Below are 25,392 nucleotides of genomic sequence, written 5' to 3' on the forward strand. Positions count from 1 at the left end.
AAAATACATGCAGGTATGTCTACACATGCTGCAATCACACACCTCTGCAGTTACACCCCAAAACATAACTAGCAGGGTTGGTTTCGTGACTGAAAGACATCTTGCATGGTACTGCTAGCCAAAATAAGCTGCCTTTTCTCTTTCTAGGTGATAGCAAGTGGGAAGTCTAAGGAATTGTGTTTGGATTTGCCTCAGAGGCAATCTTGCATTCGTGGTGTACATGAGGTGGTGAGTGTGCACCCACATACACCAGCCTGATGCTACATGCAGTCCCCATGCTCACACAGCCAACACTGTGATTCCTGTTTGCTTCAGCAGCCCAGTCTTTGGTGTCCTGTGGGAAATGGCTTCTTCTTGTCCTTCATGAGGAATGAAGAAAGAGCTTGTACCAACTATCATCCATCTATGAGACCTATCTTTGTTGTTGTTTCCTTAGCTGTTCTTATTTTTTTTAAAAAATTAAATATGGATTTTACGAAAGCACCTATATGGTATATTTAATATGAATTTATAAACATACTACTAAATATTAATTAATTATAAAATTATTAAGCACAAAATTATTTAACATAGACCAGAATGATTAAATACAGACATGTGGCAGAATTTGCTTGTGTGAAATGGGTGTGGATCAAATACCTGCTTTGTGCACAATGGTTTTCAGAACTGGCATGTTACAGCTTGTAACTGTCTTTTGTTCAGGCATGTGTGCAGTGTAAAAGCACATATAACTTCTACAAAAATGTCAATAAAATTAGTAATGAGATAGCCATGAGATGGCAAAATATTAACAAGAAATCCAATTCTTGATTGTGTTACAAGAATGGTTTTCTTATCTTTTTCTGGCACCACAATTTTTAGCCGATCATTATACTCAGCTGTAATCCACTCACTAGTACTCTGCTCAGCCACCATTTCATTACATATTTTTAATTGTATATATATATAGCTGATACTCCTTCTTATATTGAATTTTCTGGTCCAATGGACTTAATTTGTTGTTCTAATTTTGGCAGATTTTTCCCTAAAATGTAATACAGCTTAACACTGTTTTCTTTGTTTTAGAGCTGTACTGAATTCATTGTAGCTGTGCCCATTTGTGTTTTCTAATCCACATCACTCCAAGCTCCACTGAAGCAACAGTCCCTTCATTTCTTTCTAAATTTTTTCCCAATAGATTGCTCAGTCACAGAGAGTTTGGAGAGAGGCAGGCACAATTCCACCACCTCTGAGGAGCAGCAAGGGAAGATAACAACACAGAACTTTCAACAAATGATTGTAAGTATATAATATTGTCTTTATTAAAACCTATTATTACCAAACTATTTATGCAATTTACCTTTCTTCTGAAGTAAATGCAGGTACTGGAATCATTAAAATTTTGGCCACCATTGGCAGGGAATTGGTTTGAATTACAAAGAAAATATTAACTCCTTTTAATGATGTACCGTAGTATAGAGTAGCGTACATTTTTTGCTACTTGTTTAATCCACTGGACATTGATTAGAAACAAATCTGTCTATTAGAGATCACATCTTCTTTCCCTTTGTATTTAGAGATTAAATGAGACTACGAAATGTCCATAATATTAGACTGCCTCAGAAAAGCCATTACTGTAGATAAATCTGTTTAGCTGTATCATCTCAGTCCCTTTTCCTGTGATTCCAAAGAGAGGTAATCAACTCCCCCAAAACACAAGCACACTATTAACAGTTTCTAGTTATGACAGGAAGGAAACAAAAATCCCTGCAAACCTCTTACTAGTTTCTGGCAACAGTGCTAACTGATCAGGAGCACCACAAAGGAGTTACATGCCAGACAAGAGGAACAGGAGAAACACTAGGGCAGGAATTACAAATGGAAGGAAATGTTGTATTTCAAACAGACACTAGACAGCAACCTGCCAGTACTGCAGCCCTCAAGGGTCAGTCCTACAGAGAATGAGGACATCTAAAGAAAACCCAAGGCAAAACTGTCTCTCTGTTATCTGAGAACATCCACAATGCTGCCGACAGTAGTCCTGTGCAGAAATAATGTACACCTGTGAAAAAACACAAAGAGTCGGCAAATACCGATAGCAGGTTCACTTGCTGGCTCGGACAGCATCTGAAGAAAGAACTATTTAAAAACACAAGAGGTGGTGTTATAATGAGGAAACCATGGAGAGCAGAAAGCTTATGATTATTGACAGAAGTTGATTAAGAAATGGATTATTGTCTGTTAGGATGTTGGAATATCTACTGTCACCTCTATCCTATGTATCTTTATGTAAATTTCCTTTAATTGAGGTATTCATTTACAATCATTATTTTCATTGGTAATGTGCTTTATTTGCATTTGAAAGCAAAAAGAGGAAAAAAATTAAACACAACTGGCTCACCCCTACCATGTGAGAAAGGGTTCGCTTTTTGTCACTCTGACCCAAATGGATTAGGGCCAGGAAATAAAGGTCAAGCTCTTACCAGTACCCCCATGTGTCACGTTTTTATTACATGGAGTTTCCAAGAAAAATATTCCAATTTGCGTCAGTAATTATTCGTTCTTTATGCATTATCATGTCAGTTTCTGAGTTTATTTTGAATTCAGAAATTACCCTTGAGTGCCAGGCCTATTAAAAAGCAACCCTTTGTGAAATATCCTTCAGCAGTTAGATGTAAGTGATAGATTTTGTAGCTGTACATGCTCTTTTTTCCCCTTTTAAGAATCTCCCTTTCTGCAGCAGTCCCCCCATCACTCTAGTCATACCGCCAAGACCATGGTTGAATTATGCTCCTTTGTGGATTTGCAAGTTGCTGCCTTAGTTAGAAGATCTCTGAGGGCTGTCATTACTAAAGCAGTGCAGAGGGCAGGTGGGGTTGGAGCCAGTCTCTCCATGCTGTGAGACAGCGTGAGGTAAAAGTGTGCAGCAATGTACCCTGGATAGTCCTCTAACATCGACCACAGCGAGCAGCTTGATGTCAGCTTTTAGACACCAGCCACATCAAGAGAGCTCCCTGTCCTGTGGGAATTGGTTTGAGGCAGTGCTGCACCTTTCCAAGAGAGACAGAAAGGTGAGGGTCCCTTCCAGCCACTGAGGTCTAATGTCATCACCTCAGCCCAGGGCTGCCCAGTCCCACCACACTGCAATACAGAGACATCTGAGGGGGCCAGGGGTTCTATGGGCACAGCTGCAGCCCTGGAGGCAGGGCTCCAAAGATAAGCTGCTAAAGAAGTTTCTGGTTTTGCAATTTTAATGATAACTTTTTAATCTGGTCATTATATTCTTCGATTGCTAATACCTTGACCTCTGGTGACAGCTGCTGCTTATGCCTGCTAAACTTTAATGCAGGCTACAGTAAAGAACATTATGATTATTTGAAAAGGCAGAGTGTAATGCATTTCAGATTAACAGTGAAAGAAAAGTTATTGAAGTTAGAGGTTCACTTTGCCATATCACTCTATGCTGCTTTCCTTATTATCAGTACAAAAATTGAAATGAGAATAGCACATCTTTTAATTTCCTTCTACTATTACCTCTTGATTTGCATTCAGAGCTCCCAGAAGAAATACTGCTGAATTCAGAAGTAGTCTATTTAAGCTGCATGGTGTTTAAAAATTGCTGGAAGAGGTTAAGGTGCTCTATATTATGCAGTTGACCTTACTTAAGAAGCTGTGTTAACAATTTAGATTTATAATTTTGTTAAATTTTTCCCAAGCAAAATTAATTTCTCTTTTTGTACCCTTGAAGGTTAAATCTTCTGATTTCTTTCTAACTTATAAGATTTCTAAATTATATTTAAATTTCTTGTACTTGTTGTTTTGCCAGTGTCTCTGAAAAGAAGCATTTTTTTTTTGTTTCTGTCTCTCTTTGTACCTGGTCTGAAGAGACTGTGTGCTCTCACAATATTTTACCTAGGAAGAAAGAACCCAAACCCTCCATCTGCAGAGTCCTGCAAATACACTTGAACTCTTTTATCTGGCACCATCGTACCTTTGTGGCCGACTAGGTTTGAACAAGATGTCTGTGGAAAATAGTTTGAATCCTGCCTTTACCAAACAGTTGTAGCTTCCTGCTGTGCAGGATTCAAGCCTCCCTAGATTTAACCTTTGTTTCCTGCCTTTGTCAGCACTGGTCCTGGTCATTAAGAAAAAGAACAAATCCTAACATATCAACAACAGTGAAATGTGCCAGGGTAAGGAGAGCTGTACCCTGTGACTCTTTAGGCTCTGCAGCCCTAAACAGAGGTATTTGTGCTCTCTACTGCTGCCTGAGCAAAAAAAGGTCAATGATGGAACCCCATAATGCAGAACCTCTTCCAAAATGCTCAAAGTGTCACCATCCTGGCTCAGTGGTTCCCAGCAGTGGCTATTTGTTATGGACACTGCCTCTTGGTTATCTCTCATCTGAAAACAGGACCTCTGGATCATGAGGCCAAGCAGCAGGGATCAGCCATATCAACACTGTATTGTCTGTGACCCTCAGGCATAATTATAATTTAGAACAGGTTTATATTTGTTCAGCCTGCAGTGTTGCAATGAGGAGGGGGCTATGCTGCAGCATTTATGCTGTTCATGCCAAGTGGGTGTGATGGAGGTGCAGAGCACCTTGGCTCCCACTAGAGGACTGCAGGGTGGGACAGAGACAGGACAGACAGCTCTGTAATTTCCCCTGGAAACCACCCACAAGTAATGGCTGGACACTCTCCTGCAGGGGTAGCGGGCTTGGGCCAAAACCAGACCAAGAGCTGCAACTAAAGCAGGATGGACCACAAGCAGAGCAGTGCTGGGGACTGCCCAACTCCCTGAAGCCAGGCCTGCAGACCAGCCTGGAGTCAGCAGCAAGGGGGTGTCTTCAGTGAAGCAGGAAAAAGTTGTGACTCACAGCTGCAAGCACAGGGTGAAATCAGGATGGATGTGTTGACATTTCAGTGTCTCTTGAGTTCCTATTCATTCGCCACTTTAGTGCTACAGTCACTTGGACTTCCTACAGCAAGAGCAATATATTGACAGCTGCCTTCCTGTTGTAAAGTCAACACAGGGAGCAAGGGCAGATCAGGACAGAACCTAGAGCCAGAAGGTAGTTTTATTCATCTAATCTCTAGGTATGTAGACAGCGATCAGAACCATAGCAACTATCTGAGCCACTTGAATGAGTTAGATACAGAGATAGCAACACTTGTTATTTATACAGCACCCTTTATTGGAAAATTAAAAAATGTCAGATACCAGTTTCATTGAGTAGGTAAACTGCATTCATTTGTTGATATGGAGGTGCCATAAAACCTCACTTGGTATCACTGGGATACAACTACACAATAGAGACTGCTGGCAACAAATAAGTAAAACAGTTAGAAGTTCTAAAGAAGAAAAGAATAAACTAAGGGGATTAAAAACATACTAAATGGATGAAGAACTGGTCTATACACAGAGCCAAGCCAAAACCTGGCAGCTTGATAAACCAGCTAACACAGAAATAAATGAAAGTCCAAACAATAGGAACAAACCTGAAACAAATAAAATCATGAACTCAGAAATGTTACCAGTTGATTGCAAAGATAAAAACGCCTGTTGAATTAATTGTGTCCCTGTAGTTTATTCTACTGCAGACTTTGCTTCTGGGAGGATTCTGTATCTGAAAAAGCCTTATGAAGTATATTTGTTGAACAGCACAAATGGAAATAAATATTTCTCACTTGAAATAATAAGACACATATTCGTCTCTATGTTATTAGCTGGTATTCCTCTGAATCATCTTGAACTTCTAGTCAGACAGCAAAGTTAAAATAAATTATTTCATCATGCTGCAGAATATTTCTTAACTGTGTAATTCTTTCCTTTGCAGAATGCAGGTACCAAGCAGATTGTGGTTCTACGTGTCAGCATTTCCTCAGTGACTCTCAGATTTTGCAGAATTTATGTTTTGACTACAAGAATGTAATTATTTTTACAGATAAAAAAATCTGTATGTGTATACTGATTCTACACAGTCCTGCTCAAAAAAAAAAAAAAAAAAAAAAAAAAATACTCTGCATCCAAAGCAAAATGTAGACTATATCAATAAGGTCATCTCTTGAAGCTTAATAATGAGATAATAGTTGCAACTTCTAATTTCAGGCTTAATCAGTTTTATGACATCCAGCTTCACAGCGCAGAACCAGTGTGAATGCAATAGGAAAGACTTTTGCCATTTGAACATCATCATTCCCTTGGCATGCACTTGGCCGTCATCTGGGCTTGCCCAGCAGTAGTACAGCCATGCCCAGGAGCATTTAGGAGGAGAAAGGGCACAGGCCAGACCACCTCTCCCCTCATGGCTGCAGGCCCTGAGAGACCTCCCTGTGGTCATCAAACCCAGAGGTCTCTCAAGTGCCATGTTAGCCAAGGTCCTGAGTTTGCCAACCTGAGGTAAAATCCTACCCAAGGTAAGATAACTTGTAGTGCCCACATTAGTGACCAAGCAGGACAAATTAGTCAGAGAGCTAAAATTAAGAATATATCCCTTTTTTATTTAAACTCTTCCAATTTAAATGTTTTCTCCTGACAAACAAATGAGCTAACAAGACCACGGTGTTGCGTCACTGCCAGACTGTCATCCCCTGTGGCAGAGATGGCTCTGACTGGCTTTAATCTCACCGTCCATCTCCCAGTGCATGAAGGCCAACTGTGGGTTTGAGGCCCAGCAAATGACAAGCCAAGTTTGATATATCAGCCAATTAGCAGCATTGGTATTTGTGCAGGAATGAAGCTGAAAGTGCAAATAAGGCCAGTGACTAAACCTTTCCAGCAATTACATTTAATAAGGTACTGCATGTTATTTACAGAAAAGATAGATCACACAACTTCTACATGTAAATGCACACAGAGTGTGAAGACAAAAGCTGCACTCTCATAACATGCTAAACAAAATAAATAAACCAGAATTATTTTGGCACAATAACTATTACATAAATAAATATTCTAGAACATAATGAATTGACATTTATTTACAGTCTATTGAAAGTGCAAACAATTGGCTGAAAATTAAGATATTTGCAAATGCGTAAGACCAGAAATGTGTTAACCAGCCATGATTAATTCTAGCTGAAGTTGAAGATTTTAATGTCCAGGAAAATATTCTCTTGAAATCCATTTGTGCATATTGTGCTCTTTTTGAACCAGTCCTTTGCTACCTTTAATGCTATTGATTTTGATGACCTTGCTTTTTAACTGAATTTTGTAAAAACCTGATTGGTAATTTAAAAAGAAGGAAGTAAAATGTAAACATTGATTAATCTATTTATCATTCAAAATATTTTAAGTCCTGTCAGTTTTCTGAAATGGCCACACTGATTGTAGTAGTAGATAGTATGATTAAGATTAGGAATTTTTCTTAGTATTTGTTGTATTTAAAATGGAAATATTTTCAAGTCTTCTCTGAATGGAACTATACCTTCAACCACTCTTGAACCTACATTATTTCATCAGATCCTTACATTCATCTTCTGTTGAGGTCAACAGTAGCTGAGCAAGCTAAACTGATGATTAGTTTTGGTCCTGACCTGAAGCATAAATCATAAAATATAGATTCTTAATTAGGGAGAAGAACCCACTACCTACCTTAGAACTGTTATAAGTTTTTGTGCATTTCCCACTAACTATTCTATTTTATCTTTTGCCCTTTTTTTAATCCATATGAGATATCACTTACTACACTTTAAGATGAATTAACAGTTCACAACATGGCCACCCATATGCCTACAGTGCATAAATTCTTCCTCAGCCAAAGTTCTCCAGCAGGCTGGTACATTGTGCGTTGCCTAAGACCTTAGAGTATGTTTTTGCTTATTTTTGTAGTGGCAGTGCAGTAGCAGAGAAAGTGAAGTTCTTAACAAGTGACCTTGAGAGGATAAAAGATCATTTCTCATCATTGCTTCAAATGTTTATGCTCGGCGCGGTTCCAGCCGGTGAGACATCTGTGATAAAGTTCTCTGGTTGTCAATCACATTTAATTGCCGCACGTAGCTCCGAACATCCTGATGGTTTTTATTAGTTAGGGCTGCATCAGGATCTGGTGAAAGAAAAATGATGTAGGATTGATATACATTAATGGACAAATGCCTGAACAAAATGCACAACTGCTTACAAGCTGTCACAGGAAAGACTAGGTCCCGGTGAGTTAAAAAGGAAGTATTTAGGAATTGCTCTCTTTGAAACCTTTCCTCCATATCTGACGGCCTTTCTGGTTATTACCCCCACAAATTAACTTTTCTTCTGGACATCCTTGGCTACATTTACTAAAATTGATGGCCCTCGGTTACAGTTTTACACATCACCTTATCAGTCATTAGCTGTAAATTATACAGCTAACAAGTACAATTTAAAGCTGCTCATTTGCTTTTGAACCAGCAACTTTCACAGATTCAAAATTATGTAATTGATTGAAGCCTCTTTTCATGCAATATTCTCATATCTAGCTCAGTATTAAATACTTGTAACAACGTAGTGCTTAGTGGCTGCCCCATTCAAGACTCAGAATTTACTACCTGTTTATGTTACTTAACATAACCACATTATACCTACTCCAGCAGCACTTATGGAATACTATCGAGTTACATTCTAAATATCTTCAGCCCCACAGGGAACAGCTTACAGTATAATGTAATGTGTTAGGTAACTTAAATTCAACTCAAAAATTAAACTGAGGCATCTAGAATACATCACACATATACACACAAAAAGCATGGAATTTAGATCCAGTAGATCTATATACGGACATTTTGTTAGATCATGTATATTGAAAATCTGCTTCTATTTCTAAACATATGGAGGTCTCACCCATGCTTAATACATCAAAATTAAAGACAGCCAGAAAATCCTGGATTGTGGAGGGAAAAAAATCTCTCTTAATTTCTACAGTTCTACAAAAACTTCCACAGATCTTCTACAGTTAAGCTTTGACTCATATGGAAAGAAACTATTTTTTAATAAAAATATGGCTTTATATTATTTATTCTGTTGTTTGAAAAAGTGGAAGAGGAAAGGTGCTGTGAGTAAAAATGGATGAAGTGCTGAAGAAATGCCCACGTGACTGAGACTAACTATACACCTCGATGGGATGAAATGCACAGAGAAGCCTGTTTGACCATACAGCTCTGTCATCTTACATGACCTCAAGCAAGTTCTAATACTGACAAACAGGTTGTAAATTCACCATCTTATGCAGTTATGTTATTTATAAAGGTCATGTCTCCAGACTTGTTTCATATTAAAACAGAATTTATCCAAGCAAGTATCTGTGTGCCGCTGCCTGCTAGACTTATTTTAACCACTTCTCAATCCAACGGCTAATTTCAACTGGCTCTAATCTGACAGAGAGGTAGAGACCTCACAGATATTAACTCTTTCACATGCATGGAAAAGAGATAGAGGAGAAGCAGTTTATCAGAGCTTCCTGAAGGATATTTTGCCCTGTGAGAAACATCACAGGATCCAAACATGGAAGAATCACTGGAAAGCAGGCTCTTCAGTTCTGGTACACACAGAATTAGTTGTAATTACTGTAGCTACTGATGGTAATGGCAATGGTACAGATGTTGTAATACACTTACTGAAAGACTGGCTCCGGCAGAATTTCACTGTCCTGACAGTGTTGGCAATCATACGCTGGAAGTAAAAGATGGGATGCAATCAGAGAACAAGCACTGTATTTCATCATCATTTAAACGAAGCACCTAACTGTGCCTGAATGTGAAGACACATGCCAATAAAAGCAGTCGTATGAATGAAAATATAATTTTAATGCTGATACTTTCATATATAGGGTGTGATTTGCATTTACACAGGCTTTAAATAAGCATGAGTATAATTTACATGCGCTGAGAGAACTCTTTCCCTTGCTTGAATGCTGTAAAAGGCCCTAAGTAAGAATGAAAATCAGCCCCTTCAATGTGCATTTCTTTGATAACATCTTACTATATTAAAAAGTAAAAGGAATATCATGGAGTATATACATGTCAGCTCCTAACAGCAAGGCCATTTCTAGAATATATTCAGCAATTAAAGAGCTTTCATCTTTTATATAAACTTGAGTTTAAAATGCAATCCTCCTGGAGGATGACAGTGTAAATGAGCATGTGAGGGTGATTCCTCTGGCAGAATGCTCAGCTCACAGGTGAGAAGGCCACTGTCTCACTACTGGGGACTGCGGCCAAGTTCATAAACAGACCTGTTACACAGTGTTACTTTGCACAAGTGTATCTAACTTAACATGAAAAGTAGATTCACTTTTTGGTGTACCCTTCTACTGACAATTCACCAAAAAAAAAAGCAGAAGTCACTTCAGCCTTTCTTGGCTGTGCTTCCTCTTCAGCGAAAAAGACATCATTCTAGATAGTTTGATTCAACTCCTGTTGCAAGGACAACATTTGTTTCAGTTTCTTTTTCTTAGGTTAAGAAAAAGTAGACAACAGAAATGCTATTCCCTATCAGACTCTAATGTCTGTGTTCCAAAACAGCAACATCTTCTAACACAGTGCACTCTCACTAGGCAGCTTCATACATTATGAAAATTCTGTGTGAGATTAGCAAGCTAGTTAGTTATAAGCTCTCACAAGATGGAATTACATATCTCTCACTAGTAAACAATAAAGCCTGGGGCATATGCTCCTCTAAATTCATTATAATCTTAAATGAAATCACAATTATAATCTTAAATGAAAATGTTACAAATTAAATAATTTTGTGAAATCTGTCATTCCAGAAGTGGGAAGCACCAATGTAAGACATTTCTTACACACACACTGCATAACCTCAGACATTTCCACGTACTGTCAAGCATACAAAAATGGTTTGGTTGGTTGGCATAAGAAACACTACTGATAGATCACATACTAAATGTTTGTAGATTGCATTTTGTATTATCAAATGAAACTAAACTAAAATATGTTAATTCCAAAACACATTTTCCCAAAAGATCTAGGGAATCTGGATATGGATCTGCTTATGCTGTTCTTAAAGTCGTATGTATCTACATGTATAATTCAAGTAAGAGTAAATTTTATCCTATTGGTAATTTTCGTACCTCTTCAAGCCATTATTACTATGCAGATTTCCTAAGGCACTTACCTTGCAAACATTCTCACAGGTGCTTAGCATTAAACATGTGAATAAACTCCATTGACTTCAACAGAACCTCTTAAATACTCAGGATAACTGGGCTGAGACAGAACACACTGCATGTAACAGTGTCGTTTTTTCAGTCTAACCCAATCAAATGTAAATCAAAACAACACAAGCATACATACATGACTGCTTCACACCTCTATGGCTTCATATTTGGCTCTGTTATGTCATGCTGTTATTTTGATTTATACCAGTTCGAAAAATATTCATCTACAATAACTGTTTCAAGAAGAGATCATAAAGTTGAACTGCACCAGCCAAATGATGAAGTTTCAAGACTGTCTAGCTTCAAATGAAGCTTTGCTAAGAACACTTCATTTTTAGGAAGATAGCTAGTTTTGCTTGATATGCTTTCTAAATGGATTGTTAATACACAGTCTAATTTTTCATACCTCTAAGTGTTTAGGTTTTGAAGCCTCATCTCATAATACTCTTTGAAGCCATAATTATTTACCTTCATATGTGAAAACTTGTATTTATCCAAAAAAAGTATTCTTTGGAATAATTTTACTCTTTTTTCTCTTGTGGGGCATTTCTCAAAAAAAGAATAACATTCAGAATAAATACTGTAATGCAGTGCTGTACTGAAAGAAAAATCATCAGTTTGTAGGGAAGGTTTTTTAAAAAGTTTTTGCTATTTTCAAATTTGCCATTAGGTGGGCTCTTCTAGGCAAGGAAAATGGAAGTGGAAGTGGAAATGGACTTGTCTGACTTCTGGTTAAAGGCTGAACTGCCTAGCTTCCTTCAGTTGGCTGAAAAACTTCATTTTAAGGGATACCTTTGCCTTTTCCTGAGGATAATGTGATTCAATCTGTGCATTCAGCAGTATCCTGGCAATGATGAAATAGAAACTAATGAGGAAGTGGGTGTTATGGATGAATAAATGGAGAAACTGTGGCCCAAAGACAGCATCACAAGCCAGTGGGGAGATTCTGAAGCATTATATCTCTTTGAAAAGCTGTTTTTCACATTACTTTTTTTCCAAGTGCTGTTCTGCTGTCTCATAATGTCTAAGCTCCTAACAGTTCCTCTTTGTAAGGCATGAAGTGAACAGAAAAACAGGTTATGAAACAAAAGTGAAATTTCCCTTTCTGAATCTCATAAATAAGTTAGATTGTCTTCTTTTGATGCAAGAAAACTAGCAACATGTACAGAAAATAATGTTCAGATGGAAGTTTAATTGTCTGTTCCTTACAGTTTTTCTTCAAATAGAGGATTACCTCTAGTCAATGCCTGCAAAGATTAATCTCTGTTTACTCACAGTGCTAAGCAAGACCACTATCAAAAAGCCATACAAACCTAAATTTGGATCTTTCTGAAACAGAACCAACTGCATAATATAACAAATAATGGCTACTACCAGCATGCTGTGTATACACAACAATACCCTTTCAAGTTTTACAGTCTGGAATTGTGGCAGCAGGCCAGCACATTATCTTCTAATCCTTTCCAAACCCAGGTTGCTAAATATTATAAATATTCATATATGCCATTGAAAATTACTAAGGGCTTTAGTCACACACTTTTTGCATAATCTTTATGTTCCAAAAATTAAAGAATGCCCTTTTTTTTTTTTTTGCATATGATAAGAGTGTGAATTCCCTTTTGTTCATCTCTACAAAACCTGAAAACAAATATGCACAAATTCTCTAATCCTCTTTTTGCACCTGAAGGGTGAAGAGGCTTGACAGAAAGAAGCATCAGTGGTCAGCACCATGGCACTATCTTGTGCTGCCTTGGCAGGTCAACACTTCCAGAGTTTTTTCCTGACTTCTGCTCCCTCTACAGGTGTTATTCCTGAGATAATGCTGGGTAATGTCATATGGATAAGGTGCCACAGAAGGTAATCTTTGTTCAGGCTCTCTGATGATTTGAGAAATGGCGCTGATAAAGTTCCCAAATAACTACATCTTCCCTTTGTCTATGAACACAAAATTCTGTACTGGCAGTTAGAGTGCAATTATGCGGCTGAGGTTTGAAAAAAAGGAAATCAGTAAGTCGCCAAGAGTATGAAGTACTGCCTGTCCCTAAGGAGAGTCATGCTCAGTACTTTCCTCACTTTCCTCTCTTCTTTCCCTACTAAGACCTAATTCTAGGAAAGCGCTTATAATTTTTTTTCTAAATATATAGCTAAAAAAGCAGTGTCACTTAAACGGTGTGTAGTGACATGTGCTGCAGGTTGTAGGTTATCCTCTATCTGCTAAATCATACCAAGTTTACAGGAACTATTACTACTGATGCTATAACTCACCAGAGGAGAAGAGATGCAGGTGGTTTGGGGTCACCCTGATTTTTCAGCCTTATGATGTTTACATTCTTGGACTGGAGCTTTCTTGCGCATTATAACATAAACAAAGGGATTGCTTTCGCATTCCTCTCTGTGATGGACTTCTGGTTTGAACAGTGGGGTCAGAGAGTGTCAACCTTGTCCCCCAGTTGCTGGTCAAAGTCCAAACCCTATTTAAACCCTAAACCCCAAATAAACTTCCTTTTTCTTTCTTGTCTCACAACTGGAAAGTGTGAGTGCTCTTCTTTCGTGTCCATCAGGCGACAGTTTGGTGTCATGGCATATATGCCAAACTAGAATGTACATCTGAGCAACACCATGGTGGAAACAGCTTGCAACCTCTCCCCATCAGCTTCATGCAGTGAGATAAGACCATCAATACTCTGAAACCATGTCTTGTTTGCTATTGAACACTACCTGAAGACTTTGTCTACTTATTGACAAATGTATAAAATAGCGTTTTCCAAGCTCGATTTTAAGGCTTCATGCAATGGCATGAGTGAAGAGCACAAATACAGTAAAAAGACAAAGAATAAGAGCATACCTATTTCTGACAGGCTCAGTACTGTTTACCCACACCTTGTACAAAGCAAACGGGTCTGTTTACAAACTTCCCTCTTTACCCATAGCTGTGGCTTTGCCACACGTGGTTACTCTGTTCCCTGGCTAGGTGTCCCTGTTCTCCCACTTCTCCCAGCCTCCTCCAGATAAGGCATCTGGGGGGATCAGGAGATGGTGAAGGGGAAGAAAGGGCAGGCAGTCACACAGGTAGCAGCAGGTAAAGCTCAGCAATGCTCTGCAGAGTGATGTCCCCCTACTACTGCCAATACCACAGTTCTGTCACTCCACCACTGGAAAGATCAATATATAGGAAAGCCTAGCAGGAAAAAATTGACTGAGTCTTTTTCTTTGTTAGCTTGAGTTGCTAAAACAGGCTAATGTGGTTCAACACCATCTGTCTGTTTTCCCCTTCTTCTCTAGATAATTTTGTTCTATTTGAAAAAAGAACCCAGAGTTTTCAAACACAAGAAAACTCCTACCAATTTTCTGTGAAAACAGATGGCTGTGGACAAGAGAAAGATTGTGTAAGTACCCTCCTGTCTCCTTCAGGAAAAAGGCTGTAGTGCAAGTTCCTATGTTATGACAAAAGCCTATTCACACAGAATTCCCCAGCCATGAAGAAACAACACATGCCCCAGCCACGAGGAGAGATCTGAGCAGGGCTCAAGCAGCCACAAGACACAAATATTTAGGAAATCAGGCCTTGCTGTTTCTGGCAGTCAGGGAGCTCCTGGCTCAGACACTGCCTGACAGCTCCTGCATGTTTTAAGATGCACCATTTAATATAAATAATAACAGAAGCATCACAAAACAGAAAAGATTTAAAGGAAGCTGTTTCAGCTGAGGAGATGCCACTAGATCAAACTTCTACTTTTGGCTGCCAGTTACAGGAATAAAGTTGTCAGCAGCACATCAGCTGTCGGGATCAGAGCTCTGTGGTGAGAATGCAGACACGATGCCAGAGGCTGTTCTCAGTTTCATCACTGCGCTTACATGAGAGTCGAAGGGACCCATACCCTCCAATGGCAAGTGGCACCACGAGTGGGAACTACCCAGATATTTTTATTCATAAACTTCAGTAAACATAAAAGGAAGCAATCTTCCAAAGAACCAAGATGTTTCAGAAACATCAGTAAGAGTGGCTCCCAGCAATACTCTAAGGAATCTCTATCTGCTTATGACAGAACATCATGCAGCAGAACAAACAGACAGAAACAATAAATGGCAGGACACGATTCCTGTGAGAAAACCAGGTTTCTACTTTTCTCCTGAAAATGGCAGAGTAACATCACAAAAAAACCTTGGGCATATACTTATTTAAAAGAGAGGAGAATTTATCTGAGAGTTATCTGGCTGAGTGGTCTTGTCTTTACAAGTTTAATATCAGGCAATTATGTGTGGATATGACAGTTTTAAGTTTAACAAAAGTAGGCGGCAGCGACTGAGGTTTAACAGTAGGCTTTTCTTCTTTGCTTGACCTGATGACACATGCAAAAAGCTAAAAACTGCCAGGTCCACAGTAGGTTTTGAATGAATTATGTGGGTGGAATTTGAATACAGGTTGCTCTGAACAGCTATGGGTTGAGAGAGGCAGTAAAAGCACCACAGAAGCATGCAGAAGAGCTAGTGAAGAACAATAAAAATACAAAAGATATACTTGTAGTATGGCCTGGAGAAAAAGCAGAGTGAGGTTTTTCGGTAGAGTACCAAGCAAAGAAAGGCTTAGAATACTAAAAAAGGAGAATGTTTCCCTTTCTGGTGAGTTGAAGAACATGAGGCATAATACTGATTCTTTAAAAAATATGCAGCATCAAAAATACACTAACTGATCTCCACATTCCTCTCCTAAAGAAAATGATCAAAACTCAGATTACCGGTACTACATTCCTGCAGCGTAGAATATTATTTAAAACTTTTGGGTGCTACTAGTAAACTCCTTTTCTAGGGGTAACATTCTTTTGAAGATAAGACGATGAGCAGACTAGCAGGCAGACCTGCAGCAACTTAGATATAGATCAGTATAAGCTGCTATAAAATTCACTCTTGGCCTTGGGAGTGCCAAAATGTGGTATAGAGTGGTGCAGAACTATTCTTAAATGACAAGCCTGTGCTGAACTTCTGTCTATGAGAGGTGCTTACAGGAGAGCTCCTCCCTCCTGTAATGGCTTTCACTCAAAATCAGGCATAAAGAGCTTGAAGCACAGAGCTCTGAGGCCAGTGGATGTACTGGTTCTTCTGGCTCAGGAGGTGTAAAAAGGCCAAGTGAGGTGGAGGTGTTGGAGCCAGCCACAGAACCATGGCTTTAGCAATGCAGCTGCCATCTCTTCTGGTTTGGAGGTGTTCCAACCAAGTCTGAGATCCCTTTGTGTTCCCCAAAGTATTTACTATCTATACTGTTATAGCTATACCTAATTAGAATAGGCAGTCCAGAAAAAGAGTCCTTTTCTGCAGGTAGAAGGCTCAAGGCCTTTGGAAGGAGATGGCAACACAGTCTGCATATGCAATTACAGAATGCCATTATTGCTAAGTGAGGTCAGGCCCTTACTCAGGCATTAGCACTGCCATTTACTTACAAAATATCTCATCTTAGCAAAGGGATATTTTCACCCAAGGACAGAGACTGTCCTGGAGCTACAGATTAAAATATAAGAGAATTCACTTAGAGTGACAATCACTTTTCTGTGAAGCTTTTTTTTTTTTTTCCCTCTGCAGTTACCAGTGCTCAGAGGGTCAGACAAACGCCTCTACAGTGCAGTGGAAATAACTAGAGTTATGTAACTCCAGTGGAATGGAATGGTTTTGATTACTGTACTACTAAGAACAAGCTCATATAGGTGCCAGAGGAAATATACTCTAGCATGGCTGCTGAATGGCTGAGAGGAAACGGCCTCAAGTTGTGCCAGGGGAGGTTTAGATTGGATGTGAGAAAAAATTTCTTCACTTTAAAGGTGGCTGGGCATCGGAATAGGCTGCCCAGGAAAGGAATGGAATCACCATGCCCAGAAGTGTTCACAGAGTGTGTGGATGTGACACTCGGCGACAAGGTTTACTGGGAAACCCAGTGGTGCTGGGATAACAGCTGGACTCAGTGATCTTGGAGGTCTTGTCCAACCTCAGTGATTCTGTGATTCTACTATTTATTGCCAGAGCAATAAGTCAGGTTTGGTTTTGCTGTGCAGATGTCATAACTGGTTTGCCTAACAAAGGTTCTCAGATTCAGGTGTCAATTAACCACATTAATGAGGAACATGGCCTCATGTTTCAGTTGAGACTTCTGCAATGGAAAGTTGCCTGCCTGAAATTTTTGACAATGGTGATTGAAATGATAACAGGTTAGGTGCAGGACTCATATCAAATTTGAGCATACTCTAGCCTTTTATCATTGATTCCCCTTTCCAGTATGAAAGCAATCAAGCCACAGACACCTCTTTTTGTCTGTCAAAGGAAAGAAGAAAATAAGATGTTGTGCAAGGCCTTTTCAATGCTTCTTTCATTCTCCAAGGAGCTATGCAGAACTATCCAAGCCTGAGGCAATTCAGGCCTCTTTGAAGGAACAGTTAAAATCCCAGGCTGGTCCCAAACTGGCTGTTAAAAAGTGCCTCTAGCAGCTCTGTTTCCTGTCCCTGATGCTCCCTCTCCTAGGAAACATTTTGGCTGTGCATGGCTCAGTGGGCAGTTTATTCTCCACCTCTCTGAGGTTTTCCAGAAAACCAGAGGCCCCAGGCTCTGTGTACAATGCAGACTGTTTTTGCCAGGTCTTGGTCCTGCCTTCGTTTTCTCTAGCCCTGGATGTCACTGCTGAGAAGTTCACTCTTGAAGAGGTGAACAGGGAGCTCTTTTTAAGTTTTCTTTCAAATATGTCATACATACCATTTTTTCGAAGTTTACTAGATTGTCAGTGAATGTCTTGTTTCCCTCATGAGTAAACGTCATGTCTGTATAGAAATAAAAAACACAAAAAATCCCATTTCTGAATCATGGCCATACAAAACAGCAGAATGTTTTATCTACCCTTACAAAAATTGTAGCAGCTGTAAAAGTAAAACATTTAGGTTTTAATTTGCAGCATTTCTGAGACTAATAAAATTGAGGTATGATATTCAGATGTACAAAAGCAGTTTTTCTTGTCTCTGTGTCGTGCTTTTCATAATAGAAAAAGATCATACCTCACACTGAGATTGATTTTTGCTTTTTCTTGCTGCTACTCTTATCCTTCAAATATCTGACAAATAGCTTTCAAGTTAATAATTCTGGTAACATCCAAGCTTACCTTTTATAAGCAGCGGCATGAAAGGAATTATTGGAGGGTCCAATTTAGCTACAGTTAGTCTGTAGGCCCTATGGTTTCTTGATGGATCCTTACAAAAAAAGAGAAATGAAATAATTACTAACATGTACTATTATATGTATCAAGACACTACATGCATTCATTCAGACGTCATGGCATTTATTAAAAACATTTTTTTTCCATGCCTTTAAAAGTGCATCTGCAAATTCAGACACCTTTTATCATTCTCTCAGACTGGTTACATGATGAGAATGAAGCCACCAAACACAAACATTTTTTCATGCCAAATAGCAAGGTAAGATATGATTACAAAAACATTTTTCATAAAAGAAACCACACATTTTTTTCCTCCCCCCTTACAGCTGCAAATCCAGTTTTGCATATGTTGTAGCATTAAAATGTATTGCCTGGAAAAATCCAGGTTGAAAAATAGAATTTCCCATATGTACTATTGGAAAACATGTGATAAAGCTTTTCTGAGTTCCCAGATTAACTTTGAGTGGTACATAAGTTCTCTCACAGTAGGTTCCTAAGAGTATAATTTATTAGTCATACATACTTGTTTTAGCAGCTCTAAAATGGGATCATAAACTTCTTAAAGTCAAACAAGGACATATAAAATGTTCTGAATCAAGGAATTCAAATCAGAAACTGAATTATCTCAGATTGTGCATAGAATAAGGGATCTATTGCTATTCACCATTAAGCTTTCAAACTCTGCATAGATCTTCTTGAACTTGCTTGGGAGTTTCTGTTAATAAAAACAAAAATAGCAAACCTTAATTAAATCTGATCAGTGCAGTAATTTTACTGTAAATGCCAGTTCCTTCTACAACGCCCTAAGTCAGGAAAGTGCTCTTTTTTTGCCAGATATTTCTAACAATGTGCTAATCTAAAATACAACGTTTCCTAGCAACCAGATTAAAAATAGAGACGGGACCAGCCATGAAACCTGGATCCTGATTTAAACCCTGACTTGAATTTAGTCCTTTGGGATGTTCAGATTCAGATTTTTGTTGGGCTCACGTAGCAATCACTGAATTCAGAATGTAACTGGAAATTCATGTGAATGCTTTCAGGACATTCTTGATTATAGCCTATCTGAAAATATAATTTAAACACAGCTAGTATAGGGGCAGATCAGCTTTATTATTCATACCTATGATGAACTGCCCTTGTAAACATTAATATCCTGCCTGGGCATTTCCAGGAGGTTTTTTTTGCTCATGCTGATGCATTTATTGGTAAAATTCTTGACATGCTCAGCAGCAAAGGTCCTCTATCACTTTCTGGGGTACAAATTAATGAGTATTTTTTTCAGTCTACCATACCTACACAAATAAGTAATTGTCAGTTGATCATGCAATGATTGAGATGAGATGGGTTTTACTAAATACTTTCTTTCCCCCTCATGCATATTATGTTATACAGATTAAATAACTTTACTATAAAAACTATAAGGTATGTTATAAATCTGATTCAGAGATCACTGTAATTTTTTATGTGCAATCAGAATTTGTAAGTTATTTTTAGTAAGAAATTTTTATGTGTTTGCTGAATTTTTCAGACTACTATTAGCAGTGAATAACATTAAAAATTAATGGAGACTTTATAGTGCAGAAATGATTTTTTACAATACTTTCTACATTTGGAGTGTGTACCCTAGCAAGCTATTTACACTGTGCCACAGCAAGGGCCTAATTTTTAATGATGTGTGTCAACAACTGTGTGCCTAGTTTGCATATGCATGCAGATTAGGTATTTGTGAAGTAAGTGGTATAATTGGACATTTGCACCTGCAAATATCTAATTTCTGCATGCAACTAATGTAAATGCATGATAATATAGAAAAAAATCAGATCTTGGTATGTTGGTCTTTAAGTATTTTCTGTATATATCTGGCAAAAAATCAAATTGTAGATTTCTTGATAAACCAACTGCTCTACAGAACCAGAGTGTGGTAATATTTCCTCGATCTCAAGTTAATCCTCCGCACATACAAATGATCTGTGCCCCACCCACCCCCCCGCTCAGAACTGGTGCATATTTCAGATTGTATATATAGTATATACATTCAATTCCTTCTTCTTTAGTCCTGTAGTGTCTCAGATCTCCCAACTCCTCTTAGTAGCCACAAATGAAGGGTCATTATTTTGAGAAACTGAAAATCTTTGCCTGTAGCATTGATTGTATATGATACATGTACTTTTGAAAACAGGACTGGTGTACTCTCAGATGTGTTAGTCATGCTCAGTCATGCTGATTATTTTTAATTTCTAATCAACAAAATACATGCACATTTAAATCTATACTGCCTTTGATAACCAGTATGTTCTCAGTGGTTACACTGTGCTGGACACTGCACCCTTTTTATACACTCATATACAAAAGAGCAAAGCCACAGAAAAAGGTGGAAGCTCTGAGAATGAAGCCCAAACTGACAGTAAGCATGGAAGTATATGTCAGAGAGAATACCAGAACTGGTTAGGACAAACCCAGATTTTAACATGGCAAGAGAGTCCCTGCGGAGATCAGAAAATAATATGTATAAACAGAGGATGAATTTGAGAGAATTATCAGTGGAGTGATCTCACTGAACCACCAGTAAAGTAAAGGCACACAGAGGATGGCCAGAGGTTAGCTGGCTAGCCTGCCCATCCTGTTGGGCACTTCAGCTCAGCAACGGGAGCTGCTGTTGTCACTCTTGTTAACTCCTGTGAGTATTCAGCACGTCCATGGATGTAGTGTACTGCCTTACTAGTAAGTACTGTCAGCCTTAGCTAAGGCTTATGGTCAGGAGCTGTATTAGTAGATCTAACTTTATCAATAATAAAGGCCCAGTTCAGGTTTTTGTTTACTAAAAGCACAAGTCCCCATCAAGCTTCCTGGAACAGGATTTTAGCCAAGACTTACCTCCCATGTTAATGAGAGACGGCTCACTGCAACATTACTCAGTCCCATAATAATAGCGAAAAAGGAATTCAGATTTTTGTATTCTTTACAGCTGAAACACAAAGGGCCAAGTTTTAAGTTGTATATATTAGTCAGAGCAGTATTTATGACAACCTTAAGAGAGCTGAACCCAGGCATCTAGCTTAGAAATGACTGAATTTAGGCAGTCCTGGCCAGCATGGCTGCAGACACCTCTTCACCAATGTGTTGGCACTTCACGACACTCTGGAGGCCTCTTTCCCTTCCCTCCTAAAATGACCTCCCTTCTACTAGTTCACTGGCTGCCAGCTTCTGCAAGAACTTTTAGTCTTTGAAGCAATTCCTCACCCAGAAACACAGTCCTGAAACTGAGGTCAATTCAGTCCCAAGGGATACCAGAAACAGTGTAAACAACTGTTTATAACCTCATTTGCTGCAAAACTTGCTGACAGCTTCTGAACAGCTAATGAATGCTTGAAGCTCTCCTTAGGCAATCTTCATTGCAGTTTATGAGGTCACTGAGTCTTTTTAAGTGGAGAAGACCAGCTGTCTAGAGATGGCCCATACCAGTGACCTTTCCTGCAGTATAGGATTTCTATTACTTAGAGATTCTGGGACTTTTAGTATGTTTCAGGAAAGAAACTGCCATTTGTTACCAGCATCATCAAAGAGGTCCTGGGCAAAAAGAGCTCCAGGTCATGCTCCATCTCTAATACAAAGAAGGATTTTGCTATCAGTCAGGAAAAACTGGAACATGTAATTGACTAGTATGGAAGATCTAACATGCCATATGAAAGAGTAGATACAATCTGATGGGCATAGTCAACACAACTGCTCAGCTGGGTATGCATCAATGGCTCACTGACTGAACAGGAAGGGAAGAGATAGAACAAAGCCTATTAAAAAAAAATAAATCATAAATCTGTGTTTCACTGGGTTTTTGCAAATAATCTCTTTTCTCAACTGATGTGCCAACATCCAATCTCAGCACCTCAGTCTCTGTTTCTTCAGCTGTGAGTGGCTTTCCTTAGGGGTTGGTATTGAGTGAGACTGTTGGGGTTTAACATCTCTGTCAGTGTCATGGACAGTAGGTTTGAGTGCACCCTCAGCAAGGTCTGCTGGTAACACCAAACTGTGTGGTGCAGTCGACACTGGAGAGAAGAGATGTCATCCAGAGGGACTGTGACAGGCTTGAGAGGTTGGACTGTGTGAACCTCATGAAATTCAACAAGGCCAAGTGTAAAGTCCTGCACCTGAGTTGAAGCAATCCCAAGCACAAACACAGGCTGGGTAAAGAAAGGATTGAGAGCAGCCCTGGGGAGAAGTACTTGGAGGTGCTGGTGGACAAGAATCTTACATGAGCTTATAATATGTACTTGCAGCCCCAAAAGCCAACCATGTCCTGACCTGCATCAAAAGCATCATGGCTGGCAGGTCAAAGGAGGTGACTCCCCACCCTGCTCTTGTGAGATCCAACCTGCAGAGCTGTGTCCAGCTCTGGGACTCCAACATATGAAGGACATGGATCTGCTGTGTGCATGGAGTGAGTGCAAAGGAGGGCCAGGAAGATGATCAGAGAACAGAAGCACCTCTGCTATGAAGGCAGGGTGAGAGAGGTGGCATTGTTCAGGCTGGAGAAAGCTCCAAGGGAGACCTTGGAGCACCTTCCAGTACCTAAAGGGGCCTACAAGAAAGCTGAAGAGCAACTTCTGACAAGGGCATGGAGGGACAGGACAAGGGGGAATGGCTTTAAACTGAAAGAGGGTAGGTTTAGATATTAGGAAGAAATTCTTTGCTATGATGTGATAAGACACTGAACAGCCTGCCCAGAGAAGGTATGGATGCCCCATTCCTGGAAGGGCTCAAGACCAGGTTGGATGGGGCTTTAAGCAACTCGGTCTAGTGGAAGATGTGCCTGCCCATGGCAAGGGGGTTGGAATTTGATCTTTACGGTCCCTTCCAACCCAAAATATTCTATGATTCTGTGATATACCAAGAAATCTTTAACAAGATTCAGTCTATGATTCTCATAATTTTTTATTCATCATTGAATCTCTTAGCTCCTCTGAGGTATCCTTAGCTTCAGACAAAATTAGTCAATCATCTCATCCTACTGTCTGACTCCATAATTGCCACATCATCCTATTCTCCATCATCCATCATCCACACCATTCTATTCTTTCTGTACCTCCATTTGACCAGACTTGGATGTATTGAGTGGGTGAGTCCTTTAGATCTTGGCCTCACTTGTGTCTGCACTGTGTGAACACTGAGCGTGTGAATAAATGATCTCTCCCATATGCTGGTCTGTCTGTTGGGAGATTGCTGCCCTTTCAGATCTTCCAGCAGAGCTGCTCGTACAAATTCTCCCACATCAGATGAGCAACAGTGAGCAAAGGTAGAAAGGATAAACTGAAATGCTAAAGCTACACCAATTTAAATCTACTAGTCCAGGTCAGGGAGTGCCTCATTAGTGGATCTGAAGGGAGATAAGAATGAAAAGTACACAGGATAGGCTGTCAGTGATAGCCTCTTCCCTAGGCACAAGTAAATCCATAAAGGGTTATCTGTCCACAGCCCATGACAGGATTAGGAATAAATTATGGCAGGGTAAAATAATTAGTAACACACAGCCCTCAGTGCTCAAAGTAGGCAGCTGCAACTCTATCTGCAATATTTAATTTGAATCTATCTTCATATTAAAAAGGAAATGTTTTGCTAAATACCCTGTTAAGCAATACAAATTGACAAAATCCCAGTTAAAATCCATTTAGATACATGATGTTCTACCCCAGATATTCTGTAAATTCTACAGGGTCTACAATAAGTAGCTCAGTTCCAGATAAAGGACCCCTGTAAGGCACTAGAAACAGTGCTGCATGGCTCTAATGCATATAAACTGCATGTAAAATGTCAAAAAGTGGATACTCTAAATCACCACAATCCACCCCCTCAGAGCAGAGGTCCCTCTGCCTCACAGAATGGACTGTACCAGAAAAATCTTCCTGTTAGGATGAATAGCAAACATGCACACACACACACACAGACACACACTTTGGTCTCCAAAACAAACATCTATGTGGTTAAAATCTCTTGGTACTCATACAAGCATATTCATCTTGGCATTTTCTCTATAAACACACACTTCAGAAATTTCTCACAGGTTTCTTGGGCTTATAACATATGCACATGTATGGAAAGAATTATTTTCAAAAACTGAATGAAAGTGTCTGAGTACACTGATACACAAGAAGGCTTCTAAACAGCCTGTGGATGTATCTGCAAAGAGGAAATACACACAAACAGCAATTGCAGATATACATAAGGGTATGTGCAAGCACATCCCAGAAGGCCTTTCTTATACAATTAATATGGGAAGAACTCACTGTTGGAAATATAGTTCACTTCTCCCCTTTGTTTGAAAGTTTATTCCTACAATAGTTGGAGAAAAGAGATGAACCTGGTAACCTCTACATCCTTTTCCAGCAGATGCTAAAGTGACACTGGCTCCTGGAACTGAAAGCACATGTGCATAGCAACTTGGAGCCAGCACTTGGCTCTGTGCTTGCCTGCACAGACTGGGAGCACACATCAAGGGTGCATGGGGCAGCAGACACAAAATGATGTGCCTTCTGCAATGATATCTACACCTCAAGCCACAGAACTGAAAAAAGCTTCTCAGTAGCAGTTATCTTTGAAAATGAGTACGTGCAAGGCATCTTGTTACCACCAGTCATGCCTAAGATTAATAGTGCAGCACTGAGCTGTTCCCTGAACACTCTTCTAATGAGTCTAGTACTTCTAGGTAGGGTAAAGTTCTCATTAGGTCTCAAGGATCTTCACAGGCAAAACTTCCTCAAAGATATTGCTTCAAGGTCTGGGCTTTTTCTCCTCTCTAACTTCGGTGCACTTTGTGTTTGTTTTAGTGCATGTGTAGCAGCTGTTACCATGGCAGCACTGCACAGAGGGCAGCAGCCTGGCAAAACTTCCCAGCGCCTTTCCAGCAGCTGGAATTAAACCTGCCTTCTTGGTTTGTACAGAGGAAAATCTTGTGCCTCAGATTTCTCTGCATTTAGGAGACAAAGAGGACCCAGCAGAGCAGACCGCTTTTAGCTATTTATTTTTAGCATTGTAGTGATACCAGAAACATGGAAGTAAACAAGAGGTTGTCAGGCTGTTGTAAATA

General features: G+C 39.4%; 1 protein-coding gene across 5 annotated transcripts in view; it reads right to left on the reverse strand.

Moving 5' to 3' along the window:
- Window positions 1–5,371: 5,371 nt before the first annotated feature.
- RAPGEF4 (Rap guanine nucleotide exchange factor 4) overlaps window positions 5,372–25,392 on the reverse strand; it is a 142,930-nt gene continuing 122,909 nt past the window's right edge. For all 5 annotated transcript variants that reach the window (XM_083864711.1, XM_083864710.1, XM_083864712.1 and 2 more), the window contains 6 exons: window positions 21,189–21,279; window positions 18,976–19,026; window positions 18,258–18,345; window positions 17,858–17,922; window positions 9,567–9,621; window positions 5,372–8,026 (listed from right to left, as the gene is read on the reverse strand). In XM_083864711.1, coding sequence (XP_083720837.1) covers window positions 7,899–8,026; window positions 9,567–9,621; window positions 17,858–17,922; window positions 18,258–18,345; window positions 18,976–19,026; window positions 21,189–21,279 — 478 coding nt within the window. In that variant the 3' untranslated portion in view covers window positions 5,372–7,898. The remainder of the gene's footprint in view (window positions 8,027–9,566; window positions 9,622–17,857; window positions 17,923–18,257; window positions 18,346–18,975; window positions 19,027–21,188; window positions 21,280–25,392) is intronic.

This window comes from Zosterops lateralis (assembly GCF_965231275.1).
Source record: "Zosterops lateralis genome assembly, chromosome: 7".
NCBI classification, from domain to species: Eukaryota; Metazoa; Chordata; class Aves; order Passeriformes; family Zosteropidae; genus Zosterops; species Zosterops lateralis.